This window comes from Amblyomma maculatum, chromosome 2 (assembly GCF_055883805.1).
Source record: "Amblyomma maculatum isolate TAMU_Amacu chromosome 2, ASM5588380v1, whole genome shotgun sequence".
NCBI lineage: Eukaryota > Metazoa > Arthropoda > Arachnida > Ixodida > Ixodidae > Amblyomma > Amblyomma maculatum.
In genome coordinates, this window is record NC_139345.1 from 48,856,559 (window position 1) to 48,870,359 (window position 13,801).

Sequence of the window (13,801 nt, forward strand, 5' to 3'; positions counted from 1 at the left end):
CACCATGTAAAGAAGGCAGAAAAGTCATGCAAGAAAGAGTGCTTGCTTTTTGATTCACACTATACGCTCCAGAAACTGTAACAAATTTTCAGTTCTCAAGCAACTTAATTGGACAGCGCTTCCGCGAATCAAGATTGTCATACCGATGGAAAAAAGCCTTTTTTCGCAACATGCAAAAAAAAATTTGGCAGGAATTAATGACCCGAAATAGCAGCTGGATTAAGCACTCACTGTACAATCTTGACCAAGAAGTTTGTCCCATTGGCTTCGATCTGCATGCCTTGGTGACAGATGTTCCTCTTGTTGAGCTGCACAGATAAAACACAGAACAAGGCCAGGTGTTAGGCACTGAGTGAGCACCGTTATCTTGTCGCCAAAGACAAAAAGAATGCTTCACCAAGCTGCAGTACAGAAAAAACTAGAGGCAACCCTGTACATGGGGTGCGCTTTCAGGCACTCAGGCTGTATGAGATAGGACATGACTCAGCACAGAAAAACAATACGCAGCAAACAGACAAGTGACCAAATATAGTCAGCACAGTGCACGAACTTTCACCTCTTTCATCACCACCAGTCCTCTTCTCGGAGCATCACGCGCTGTGTGCCAGGCTATCCCGGAAGACAGACGTTTGTTGTTGAAGCAATTTCTTACAAGTGGCGGAGGTGCCATTTGTATCCCCAACCTCTCGCATTAGACCCATCAACTGTCCTCCTTGGGCTCCGTTCTGGCCTTCGTTTGCATGTACGGCCCTCTGCTATGGATGAGGGCAACAGTGCTCACTCACCCTCGGCACCTCCAGCTGCTGCTGCAGCTACCCCTGCTTGTACCATCACCAGCCGCCAACGTCATCCCCAGATCTTTGCAGGCCTTCGCGATGAAGATGTCAACGACTGGCTCAACAAGTATAACAGGGTCACGGGCAGCTTCAGAGCTGCTCGCATCCAGTACTATGCTTTTGCTTCGTTTCCTCTTATTCTTCACCTGCTCTATTCTTTTTTACGAGGTACCAGGTTACCTATATGCAAATTGCCACAGTCAATAAGGAAAGCCTTCTTCCCAGAGCATGGGAAATGTGCAAACATGAAAAATATTCACGACCAAATAACAGTGATACACAGCATTTAAATGAAACCAGTAAGCACTAATATTGAAAAAAAAAGAAAAAAAGAAATCAAATGAAAAAGGGGCTTTCTCTGAGATGGAATGGACTTTCTTCAATTCAAAGCCATTTAATTCGAACTGGTGGTTTGTTCAAAACTGATAGTCAGGTCCTGATCTTAACTACATTGAAAAGGCTCCTGTTCACCTGAACTAGCAATAACTGAAACAAAGTTTTGATCCACTCCAAGCCTAAGCTATCAGAGGTCGACTGTACAAAATTGCTTTTTGCAGGTTTCTGCAGGAACAGTACTACAGTAAAATAAAACTTAAAAAAAAAAAAAACAGTCAGTAACTATGGGAGATGGTACGGGCCATTATTACTCCACTGAACCAAAAACAAAATCAATTTTTGAAATCTGACCATACCAAACAAGCCAAAGGTTCTTCCCCGGTTTTCGCTTTTCACGCTGTGCAAAAAATGCTTAGAGCCAAAGACGTCAAAATTCTTGATCTTATAATTTTGTCTAGAATTGTGTATGGTAACTGCAGACCTGAGTTGCATCTGACTAGAGTGGTGGCGGACAACAGAGAACACATGAATCAGGCTTCCTAGTAACATAATGAATAAACAGCGCTAAAGACAGAGGGAGAGGGGAGGGGCTAAAGATGGGGATTTTAGTCCCTATTTTTAGCGCTCTTTATTTATGTCACCATACCAACTAGCCTGGATGCCTCTTCTATTACAGTATCTTCCTAATAAGCTGGTTATTCTAACAGTGAGGTGCTTCATAATAAATGAAAACTTCTACATGACCGTAAGCAGTAGACATAATAGCAGTTTTTTTTTAGGATTAGAAACTGCAACCCCATTTGTTGCAGTGGCATAACAAATTTTGGCCTGCTTCGCGCATCATATCCGAACTGTGCATCTACTGAGCATGTGCAGTCACATCTGTGAGAAAATGTCAACTCGGGAGGGCATATGCCATTTGAACCTGTGACTTTTACACTGTGCTCTGCTTAGGTCCTAAGCATAACAGCAGTTCGCAGACCAAAAGCATAATTTAAGCTCGTTGTACCATAGTGGCAAAGCAGACAGCCTCCAACCCGCTCACCTCAACAGCCAAGGTACCAAACGGAATGCGGTCATCACAGAAGGCCACCACGTGAGCCAGCTCGCTGTTGAAGTAGCCCGCATAGCGAGGCTGCTTGGCCAGCGTCTCATTGGAGGCCGAGACAAGCTGCATGCGAAACAAAAAAAAGAAAATGATGAAAAGATAGTTCTGGAAGTTAATAACAGCTATGCTAAGAAAGCAAACAAGGACATCATGAACAGTTTTAAAATAACTGGCTAAATGAGGAAACAGCCTAGTGAAAAAATGGCATGAGCCGGCAGCTGGGCAGCAGCAGCGGCAGCTGCTTCGTGCCAATGCTTCCTATGCTCTCGCTCCTCTGCCGGCAGCTGGGCAGCAGCAGCGGCAGCTGCTTCGTGCCAATGCTTCCTATGCTCTCGCTCCTCTGCACCGTACATTTTCTCTCCCTATAATTTTAATGCGATAGCGTTAAGGACCCTGTCCTCCACAAAATTTGCCTTTGGCATGGCAGGTGTTGGCACTGTGAACGAAAAACTATGGGCATGGCTCTGGCAGATGATAGCCTCGATCACTGGCTTTGGATAGACTTCAGTCAGGTGACAGTCGGGGTGTGCTTCGTATAACGGCTCATGCCATAATAACCGTTAACCCTTTGAGTGTTAGGCTTTTCCCAGAAGTGATGCACATACAAGGAGAGAGCATGTTCAGCAGCTCACACGAAGTAAAAATGGCAACTTGCAAACACAAGATGAAAGATGGAGAGAAGAATGATGCAGCAACCTTGGCTTGCTACTGATAGCAGTGAGCAAGCCCGCAGAGAGGTAGCCATGTTGGCTCTTTAGACTTGACGTTCCATAGTGGACATAAAAAATTCTTTAAGTTACAACAGAGGGCACAATCCCTCTCGTGATTGTTTTAACGAAGAATTGCAAGCTTAGGCACACTCATACACAAAGAAGTCTCAATTCCTTCCGCAAGCAGAGCATGTGGCTCTACTGGCGAGCTGCTATGCCCCACAGGAGGGAGGGGCCAATGCAGTTTCCCTGCATTTCATGACCTTCAACTGGTCAACCCAGTGAAATGATAATAGAAAATTTTGTGCCTGGCGCATGATGGCCTTAGCTGCCTATATGCTTTGACCTATCAAAGGCACAATCAAAACAATAAAGGAAAAATAAAGCCCAATTATGCTTACGTAATGAAAGATGGTGCAAAAACATTGGTGCATAGCATGTGAGAGAAATACAATCAAGAAAAATGGGGGAACGGATGGAAGGCACCAGTTTGTTCCTTTTTCAGTCTTATTTTATTTTTCTCAGAAAAAATAAAGCATATCTCACCTTTCTTTTTCCACCAGTAGAAAGCAAGGACACTGAAAAACAGTGGGAACAATACCTCAGCTTTTGTGCAATAAAATATGATGCTTAGCAAAGCCACACCAGAAATATTTCATTAATTTAAAAAAAATGTATAGACACTTGGAACTGGCTAGATGTATGAAAGCGAATGTTTCTTGTGCAGTGAGTCCCAATTCACATGCTTCTTCCTGTGGTTCGTGCCACCAAGCGACCGTTAACCCGCGACACGACCGGTAGGCATGTAAAACTTTCACCTCAAAATTAACACACTTTTACATACCAAACCTACAAATAATGTTAGTATAGTTAATGGCCTCAGGCTTACTCCTACCAGTTGCAGTACTTTAGCCTGCACCAATATATCAGTGCACAAGTGTCTGAAGCTGGGATCAGTCACAAATTCCTACTGAGCAGTACTGCTACTAAGGCACTACAGCGGATAAATTAGCAGTGTGTGTTATTTGCTTTCACCTGCAAAATTAACTAAGGTGTGCGGCCAATAAGACATTCAAGCACTTGATTTTTCCACACAAAAATAGGAATTTGTTCGCTTATTTTAAAATTAAAAAATGTCAAGAAACGACAACGGCGGCCCACAACAGCCTCTGCCCAAATTTTGTGAAATGCACATCTGAGAAAGAAATCAAATCTTTTTCCCATCTAGGGCAGCTTGTTTCAGGTGTAAATTGTGTAATACATAATTTACACACTCAGAATCCGGCCGAGCATAGCTGTTGTAGATTCCACGCAAATACGGCGACGAAGTAAGTTCTTTCACTGAAGGTGCAGTATTTCAAACGCTTCTGGCTGCAGTGTACCTGCCTATCTTCAAAGAGGTGGCGGAACGGGACCGGGACTCACTATCAATCTTGGTGCAAGGCCCATGGATGATGGCGAACGTGTCGAGCTGGAGAAAGTTGCCCGCCCTCAGAAATGCCTTGGGCAGTTCTGTCTCCAGTGCTGAGCCTTCCTCGGAGCCCCTGCCACCAGAGGCCGCAGCAGGCACAGTGGTGGCGGGGGCTGCGGGAGTTGTACTGCTCCCCGATTGGCTCAGGGGTGTCGAGGCTCCCGAAGGGGTCGCTGCTCCTCCTCCCGTTGCACCGCTGGACAAAGCTGGGGCCCCACCACCAGCCATGGTCGCGTCTTCATCTGGCAAGCCCTGTGGCTGCACTGTCATCAGGTAGTAGGTCTGCACAATCTCAAGCGGGTCTCCGGGGCTCTGCTTCAAGTCCACCACCTATGTGCGTGCAAGAAGGCAGACTGTTGTTCAAAGTAGCTCCTTCTTTTTATTCCAACTCAAGCATTATTCCTAGCAGTCTTTTTCTGCTCTTCATCACTCCACCATCAGAGCAAAGAGCGAAACAGGACAGGCACTCAAATAATGAATCTGCTTGCCGCCAGTGTCGATGAGCCAACTTCTGCAGGCTGATAACACCATTATTCGCAGTCAACATGCCACACTGTAGAATCCTACAATACTGTGGTAGTAGAATTTCAAATAGCCTCCTGGGTAGCGGCACTACGATTAAAAAGCAGCAGTAAGAGCTAAGCCAGCCAGAGCCATTAAGAGGTTAACTTCCCTACTGCAACCAGCAGACTTCAACGTCAGCTTCACACACTACATAAAATAAGCGTGAAAATTAACAAGCAGTTCCAACCATTACACAGCACAGTTAAAGCACTCAATTTGTTCTTTATCAAGGTAAATCCCACGTTTCATGCTCAGACACCTACCACATAGTAGTTTTGGTGCTTGCACAGTTTGACATAGAGGGTGTGTGGGCCCAGCTTGCTGGCAGGGTGGCCCCGAGGGACCACCAGGGGAAGTGTGGGACTTGTCAGAACAGGCAAGTGCTGCAGAGTTTTCTCAGAGTGCTTCACCGTCATCCAAAATCTGCCACACACAAACAAATAAAGATTTACAAAATAAAAGTGAAATCGGGTACATAAAACAATTCAGCTTGGTGTGTATACCATTACAAAAACCTTCTTCGTGACCTTATGATGTATATATCTTCTAGTTTTATCCCTCAAAAATTTTAATTTCATGCCCGGGAACTATGCTTTATTACACTAAAATTCCGTTTAGAATTCTTATTTCTGAGTTTCAGCAGAAACTATCATCACCATTAACGGTTGGTATGGTTTACTGGGTTTAGTATCCCAAGGCGACTCAGACTATAAGAGATGTCGTAGTGGGAACTCCGAAAATTTTGACCGCCTGTGGTTTTTTAACATGCACTGACATCGCACAGCCCGTGGGCACCTAGCTTCTCGCCTCCAACAAAAAGCAGCCGCTGTGGCCGAGATTCGATCCTGCATCCCTGGGCACAGCAGTCGAGAACCTTAACCACTGCACCACCCCTCCAGATAAAGTATACGACTTAAGGCGAATAAAATATTGAAATTATCGTCAAGGTTTTCTCTGACAAGGTGCACTACCGTAAACCTTGAACACATAAGCATACCCCAGTGCTACTTACTTGAGATCAATGAGTAAACTGTCTAGCTTGCTGGAGTCTTTGTTGAGTGCCTCTTGAATGTCGCCAATCATGGGTGGGTCTAGTTACAAAAAAAAAAAAAATTTCCATGAAGAACATTCTAAGTACAAAGTGAGTAAACAGCTGCAAAGTAAGGATGCAATAAAACCACTGATTCAACATATACTATTCAAGGTACCATCAATTCAAACAGCAACATATTCAGACTTTAGCTTCAAGGGTGCAAGCGCCTTGTAGTATTAACAAGGAGACACGGTGCTCGAACAGGAGAACGACACTGAGAGCGTGAAAAGGTACTGTGATAGAAAACTGTTACAGATAGTCCTAACTTGAGATGCGCACTGACAGCCAGCCCTGCTGGTACTGTTTCTTATTCTTTGTCGACCAAAGCCTTCCGATCTCTTCAACTGTACCATACTTCTAGCTGGTTGGTCTATGGGGTTTAACGTCCCAAAGCGACTCAGTACCATACTTCTAGTGCTTCAGCTGACGATGGTAGCACATCCACAGAGAAGTGCCAAACAAATGGAATCACCAAACTTGCAGGACACACTCTCATATTAATAAAGAGCGCAATGCTATAATGCCACATTTCAAAGAGAAAATACAAGCATAAATAAATGGATTGATTAGTAAAACTAATCAAAGAGGAAAACCAGAACGCACTGTACAGAGGGACAAAGGCCAGGAAGTATCCAGTGTGGGTGTCCACGGTGACAAGCAGGTACTCGGATTGCATGCAAGGTTGTAGAAGAGGGACCTGCAGCATAGCTGGAGTGCCCTGAATGAGACCTGTGAACAAAAAATAATAAAGAAAAGGTGTTTATCTGCCTGTCCGTCTTGAGTAACCTTTTGTGCCTTTTATATGTCTTATTTACAGACGCATGCCTTGTGTCTTTTTTTTTTTAATTATTTCTGGCTTTGAAGTGAAAGGCAAAGTTTCTTATTACAAAGTGAAATCATTTTACTTACTTGTTACGGTAGAACTCATGTAACACAGTAGAATCTCATTAATCAGCCAAGCAGAGCAAAAAATGCTACCCAGGCAGAAAGTTAGCCAGGGGAACAAGCTACCTCTATTGGACAAACTTTGCAATTAGTACTTCAACTAATCAGAGCTGCCAAAAACCCAACCCCCTAACCACTGCGAGACACGCAAGAAAACAGATGCGTGGGCGCACTGCAATAACCGTCTCGTCATGGAACGCAATAGTACAATGCTGCTAAGGGTTGAAACTGCTTCGATGTCAGCACCTCCGCTAGACCGTGGTTGCGGCGCCTCTGCAGCACATTGACCACAGCCTGGCTGGAGAACAGCCACGAGCGCTTACACCATTGCTTCTAATCCAGAATGCGTTGAAGCAACGAGAGCATGCGACACTGAAATTGGCCTTCCCTCCTTCCTTACTGAATTGCAGAAAAGCACGTCCTCTCTTATGCAGGCACATACTTTCGCATACTTCCAAGCCTCAACAGAGACTGGTTCTTACACTGGGAGTACTAGGGCTGGTATGAATTACCGTAAAAACCCGAGTATACCTAATACAAACCTGCACATAAGAGGTCTCATTGTGAGATAGCAAAAACGAAAAAAGAAAAAGTTCTCGTTCATGTATAATGCGAGTGACGAAAGATCAACAAAAGTATTTACACTACATTTTGTGATTGTCCCGCAAATCATACACGCTTTCGCGTCCAATGCAACCCCGCACCAGGTGTGGAATAGTGCCGCGAACATTCATGTGCCGATGCTGGTTCACTCCCCTTCTCACGCTGCCAAGCTTGAGCAGAGAATTTCACGCTCGCATTCGCCCGGCAATCGCGGAAGACACAGGGTCCTTCCACTGTTCTAAAACCAGCAGGCCGCTTCCAGCTCGGATGCGGGACGGCAGCGCACGATCCGTTGGACATCACACGCCACACTTGCACTTTTTCGTGTCTACCACACAGTGTGCAGGCTCACGCCGTGTGCGCCCAGAAAATGTTCTCAGATTCAGGGTTTCGTGATCATTGCCATCCGGTACGTGTATCATCTGCCGAGAGTTCCTTGCTAGAGACATCTTTCTGAATAAAATCTTTTTCGGTACCCCTAAATGCGTTTGGTATCCCACATTTCTCGAAACAAGGAAGTACTGGTCAAGCGTACGTGCTTCGGCTATAGGGCATGGCCAGCATGGCTGAAGAGGCCCATGAGGCATCCGTGCGAGGTGTACGAGAGATTGTGTGAGGTGTGCTCAGCATGCTTCCGGTAGCATGTGCGTCGCGGGCACCATGGCTGCGCCGACTGTGGGGTCAGCGTGGTGAAATCGAAACCATCAAAACAGCCAGCAGACGCCAGTGCTACATAGTGCCTCCTCCAGCTGAAAACCTGATGCTAATAGCACTGACTAATAACAAAGCCAGAACTAGGAATTTAGGCCGGAATTTGTTCTGATCCGCATATAATAGAGACGAAAATCTGACACAATAAAATTGGGAAAAAAACCTCACTTGTACGTGGGTTTTTACGGTACACATCAAGCCTTGGCATCCCTCCCAGGCACTGCCCTGCAGCTCCAAATGGCCTTTGCTTTTCTGGTTTTGTGGTGAAATCGGAATTGGGCATACCCCCAAAGCACCCCAAATCTTCTAACTAACCAAGCCGGCTATCAGCTGGTATTATCCAGTAAAGTTTGCATTTGAAATTACACCATGGTAGAAGTTCTTCAAATTAACCGACTTCAAATAATCCGAGGTTTTACAGTCGGTAGCCGTTATCTGAGCACTGATACACATGTGGATCTCATACTGATTTTCTCACACACAGCCATCCTGAAGAGTGTAAGGCACAAGGCACATATATAAATATGAACAAATAGCTGGACAAAATTACTGTAGTCTCAAGGGGTAGCATCTGCAATGTGTGACAGGGTCAGTTTATGACTGTTTTCACAAGCTCAGGCATGACATTATGAGCATTTCACACTCTAACAACAATAAGAAATAGAATAAGGTAAGAAATATTTGAAAGAAACAAGGTCACGACAACAGGTAGGCAGCCTATCACAGGACACACACATATACTCACATTCAGTGGAGGACCCAATAAATGCCTTGAGCCGTTCTTGAAGATCACAGAGACGCTGCTTCGTTCGAATGTGGATCGTCTGTATGAGAAGCTTCTCCACTGACAAGAACTCCGACTGAAAGAATTGAAGCAATAAGAATATTATGTTTTGCCAAAACATGCAACCCTGAGATGGCAATGCCTTCACTAGACTATAGCCCCCCACTCAACACCTAAAAGAATAAAAGAAATTATGCCCAGCCCACATTCACTATGGTACAGTACAGCCCACTGTTAAAGGGAACATGAGGCCGTGTTGCTGCAGCACTTTACAAAGCACTCCCGAGAGAGCCAGCAAAATATGATCGCACAAGAGACATGCGCAGTAAGCATTGCCAACTACTCTTCCCAAGCATACACTTGATGCCGTCCATTCTAGCCAGTTGCGGGTGGCAGCGCTTTGCAAACTGCTTAGGCAACGTGATCTCATGTTCCCTTTAACAGTGGACCGTAATGTACAAAAGGCTCTGCCCTTGGCAAAGGAAAGAAAAGAAGAGAGGTGAAGGAGACAGGGTAGAGGTATAATAATAAACTGTACAAGAGCACGATGTCTAATTGTCTAAGAGAGTTTGAAAGCCCAGGGCATTGGAGTGCGAACACAAATTATTTACAAACCACAAGCATGGCGCACATACGCAGTTGAGTGGCATGCACAAACACATACATGCAATGTTGTCGAGTGGTGCACAGAGATGCACGAGAAGAAGCATTTATACTAGCCACGTGTTGGCATGTCCTGTCCCGAAAAGTAAGTATAAAAGCACACCACGCTGCACGAAACAGTCAGCTGTAACTGTCCAAAGTGGCATATTCAGAACATTCTCTGACAGCATGAGACTGCCTATGAAGTAACCAATTCTATGTTGACCAGACCAACAACAAGAATGAAACAAGTGAAGGGCGAGTCATACAAATTCTTACGAAAATTAGCTGTAGCAAACCACTAAACTTGTAAACCAACGAGTGCTGCAATTACTTGCTAAAGATTACATGTGGAATAATTCAACTGATGATAGAGCTGCACGGTGGTTAACAAGGCATGCCCAAAATGGGCTGCACAACATCAGAAAAGTTTAAACCAACACTGCTATGACAACTGCTGAACTGTAACACTGTCTTAACACAAAATAAGGTATTGTTGGGGATAACCTTCCACAAGCGAACTTTCCAGAGCACTAAGCACTTATTGCATAACTCAAGTCTTTAGATCATTGCTTAGTGTCGACATCACAATCAACTCTGCAATTCTGGTATTCAGCCTATACCCTATGACCTTCTATTTCATAAAAATTAAAGGCCCACAGCTGAGCTATCTGAATCACCTGAATTTCTAATTATTAAGTTAACACTTTCGTGCGCAGGCTTATCGATAGCCAGATATCGATGGTTTCAAAGTCATATTTCTCCGCTTTCCAAGAGCTCCTGGAAAGCTAGAGCCATCCGATAGACAACAGAGGAACTATTCTCTCAGTTTCCGATTCGTTTGTTCCGCCATGCAGTGGAACCCCTCCCGAGTACGGCCAAGTGAAGCACAGATTGTTTTACATCATGATGCTATCGTGTACCACTGCCCAATTGGAACAGTGTGTTTCCTCAGGGTGTGGTGGGTCTACAGACACGTTTCTGGATGATGACAGCAGCAGTGACATAGAAGACAACCTCAGTTTGTCCAATTTTAGCATAGACAGCAAAACTGTGCAAAACAGACCCGGAACACTAATAGGCATCTACTTACAAGTTTTGCTTTCTTCTCCGAATTGTTTCACGGCTGCTGCACACTGATCTAAAGGTATCCTGAGTATTATAATTCTGCACACTGATCTAAAGGTATCCTGAGTGTTATAAACTTCACACACTTCTTATCAGCGGGGGTGCCAATGTCTTTCAGGAGCAGCCACTTATCAGTGGCGAGCAAAGGGTGAAGCCTTGCACTATGCGACTGTTGGGTGGCGATCTCGGAAGTGCCTTGCCTGCAGGCATGATATTCACTAGGGATTACATTTTTTCACACAATTTAAACACTCTGCGCACAAAATGTTCATAGTTACTGATATAATGCATAAGTCCTTCCCGTGGAAAACATATATTTTAACTTTCTCTTAAGTGCTACCTACGCGATAAAACATTGATCATTTTTACATAATATTTCTTTTTAGCTGTAAATTTTTATAATTCTTTGAGACAAAAGCCATTAGAAAGCGTATTTCCTCACTAAAACATAATACTACACTCTTTAGTATCAAGCATATTCTGTTGAATGCAGAAAAAAATATATTAGCTGAACTACCCAGAAGCTACCACATTTCTTGTGGGAAGGAAGGTGTTAAATTGGCTGTTGGCCAAAAGTAAAAACGTGCTCTTCATTTCGCAGCTGGTGCTTCTAAAATTGTTTCGTTCAAAACAAAACCAGGAAGCTGTTTTTATAAGCTGCCCTGATATGTGATCGACTAGTTTCCAGTAAGAAGACGAACCCCATTACGAGCCGGAAGAAATTCATGGGAGTGAAATTCTATTCTTCTTTTGCTTCACCAAGCTGCTAGAAAAACAAGCCATTCAGCTGTTTCCAAAACTGTGGAAGCACCTTTATAGCCTGATCAGCCCAGACGGCATCCTTGTGTGGGAGCGTCGGGTTATGTGCCACCCGCAGAGGCTTCCCCGGGTCCACTGGATCCACGTGGATGTTCAGCTGGTACGCCTGGCGCTCTTTGGACATCTGGTCCCTGCAATTGGGCGTGAACCAACTGGCAATGCATACACTGACAAACAGAGGAAATAAGAACACGGAAATGAAGAAAAAGCACCTTCCCCCTTTTCTTATTCCTTCTTCTTTCTTTCTGCACATGTACACATGAAATAGTCATGGGCAAATAAAACAAAGATGTGGAAGCATTTACTTCTTACCATTCACTTGAATGCTTGTTTTGGTGATTTCTGCTTGAAATATAAAGCCATAAATACAGCATGAAGAAAATTGCAAATAAAGGGAATGAAATAAACGTGTGCAGCATGCCAGTTAGTGATCCTCCAATGCCAAGTACTTGAATGAAACCAAGGACAAAGAAGGAATGATACTGCCAGAGTCGGTACTGTTATTAATTTCATTTCATTTCAAATTCAATTCATTTCAATTTCATTTCAAATACGAAACTAGTAGGCACTTCCTCAAGCTCGCACTGATAGCACACTTGCGACATATGCATGAATCAAGTGCTAGAACCCCAACTGCCATGGCGCAATTACCACAGGTGGCAACTTATGCAAATAAAGCTGAAAACTGCCGAGGCATGTAAAAATAAATAAAGCTGGCCCAACAAAAAGCAGAGCCGCAAAATTTAGAAGAGACCAAACAAGTCCCTCAATGGTGAAACTTACCTCCAGTATTGCACCACCAGATTCTGTCCAGCCCTATACTCTTCAACCCGAACGAAATCGCCCAGTCGTTCCCGACACAGCCGTATCAACTGACAGAAAAAGAAAGGCAGAAATGTGGAAGCGCCTAATGTGGTTTGTTTGAACAAATGCCACTAATTTAAACCAACAGTTTACACATGCTTTCCAAAAACATGGATACCCACAAAGTGTAGAATTAATATCAGCAATCAATGACGGCATTAGTAAGCTAAAGATCCCCCACTTTGATATGAGCAGCAGTTGGGTACACAGCAGGGAGATTGGGACTAAATACAGAAGAACCCCGTTATAGTAAACTCGGATATGGTAAAATAAAACTGAAGTCCCAGTTCATCCTCCATCGATGACTGTACATTTCTCCCCTTTTATAGTAAAGAAATTTTTTCGTAAAAATTGGTTATGGTAAAGTGCGACTGGCTGCGGCAACGACTTCCCACGAAATGACATCGCCTCAAGTGCGATACCAAAGATTGCGAAAAAAAAAAAATTTTAAATAAAGGGCGTTTCTTTATTGGTTTTACCACCAGGCTCAGCAGCATCCAGAAGCCAACTTTACATAGACCTTAGAGCCGGGAAGAAAAGCATGCAGCGCGTAGAAAACAAAATGAAGCTGTCTACAAACATAAAGAGAAGGCGGTGCGGTCCATTCTTAAAGTAAGAGAGCAAAAGTGCAGCGAGAAATAGAGAAGGGAAGAAACAGCTGAACATTCGCATCACTGTGCAGCACAAAGCGCGATTGAGGCAGTGATGGCAAGAACTGCAGTCGCGGAGTGTGCGGTTTTGCAGCACTTGACTGCCGTGCGTATTTCTATACTGCCTCTTAAAAGACAGAAACAGTGGAAGATGATGCCGTGTTCATGCAAGGCTTGGTTTTCACATGAAATAAAACTCTGCTGTGTTCTTAGCAACACTACCCTCATGCTTAAGAGGTACCGTCTTTGCCAAAAGTAACCGGGCAGCATGATTTGCTTTTAGCTTATGTTCTAAAGCCTACATGAATTTCCAGAGGATCACAGCTTGCTAAGAAGTGAGGACAGGAGCTCGCCTTTGTTTTGCACTAATGTACAGCTTCAGAAGTGGCCCGAATTCTCTGCTACCCGACTAAGAAGTGGAACACGCAGCCTGGCTACATTTGGCAAAGACAGTAGGTACTTCCACATGATGTAAACAAAAAATATTATAGCTGGAAAAATGGCACGAAGAGGCTATAAGAGAAAAATGGAAGCTAT

At 44.1% G+C, this 13,801-nt stretch overlaps 1 protein-coding gene across 1 annotated transcript in view; it reads right to left on the reverse strand.

Moving 5' to 3' along the window:
- MED14 (mediator complex subunit 14) overlaps positions 1-13,801 on the reverse strand; it is a 52,862-nt gene that overhangs the window by 22,576 nt on the left and 16,485 nt on the right. Inside the window, exons 11-20 of the mRNA XM_084594074.1 lie at positions 12,534-12,622; positions 11,743-11,881; positions 9,123-9,237; positions 6,722-6,847; positions 6,038-6,116; positions 5,289-5,448; positions 4,416-4,791; positions 3,537-3,568; positions 2,218-2,343; positions 232-308 (exon numbers count right to left, since the gene is read on the reverse strand). Of these exons, the coding sequence (XP_084450200.1) occupies positions 232-308; positions 2,218-2,343; positions 3,537-3,568; positions 4,416-4,791; positions 5,289-5,448; positions 6,038-6,116; positions 6,722-6,847; positions 9,123-9,237; positions 11,743-11,881; positions 12,534-12,622 (1,319 nt within the window). The remainder of the gene's footprint in view (positions 1-231; positions 309-2,217; positions 2,344-3,536; positions 3,569-4,415; positions 4,792-5,288; positions 5,449-6,037; positions 6,117-6,721; positions 6,848-9,122; positions 9,238-11,742; positions 11,882-12,533; positions 12,623-13,801) is intronic.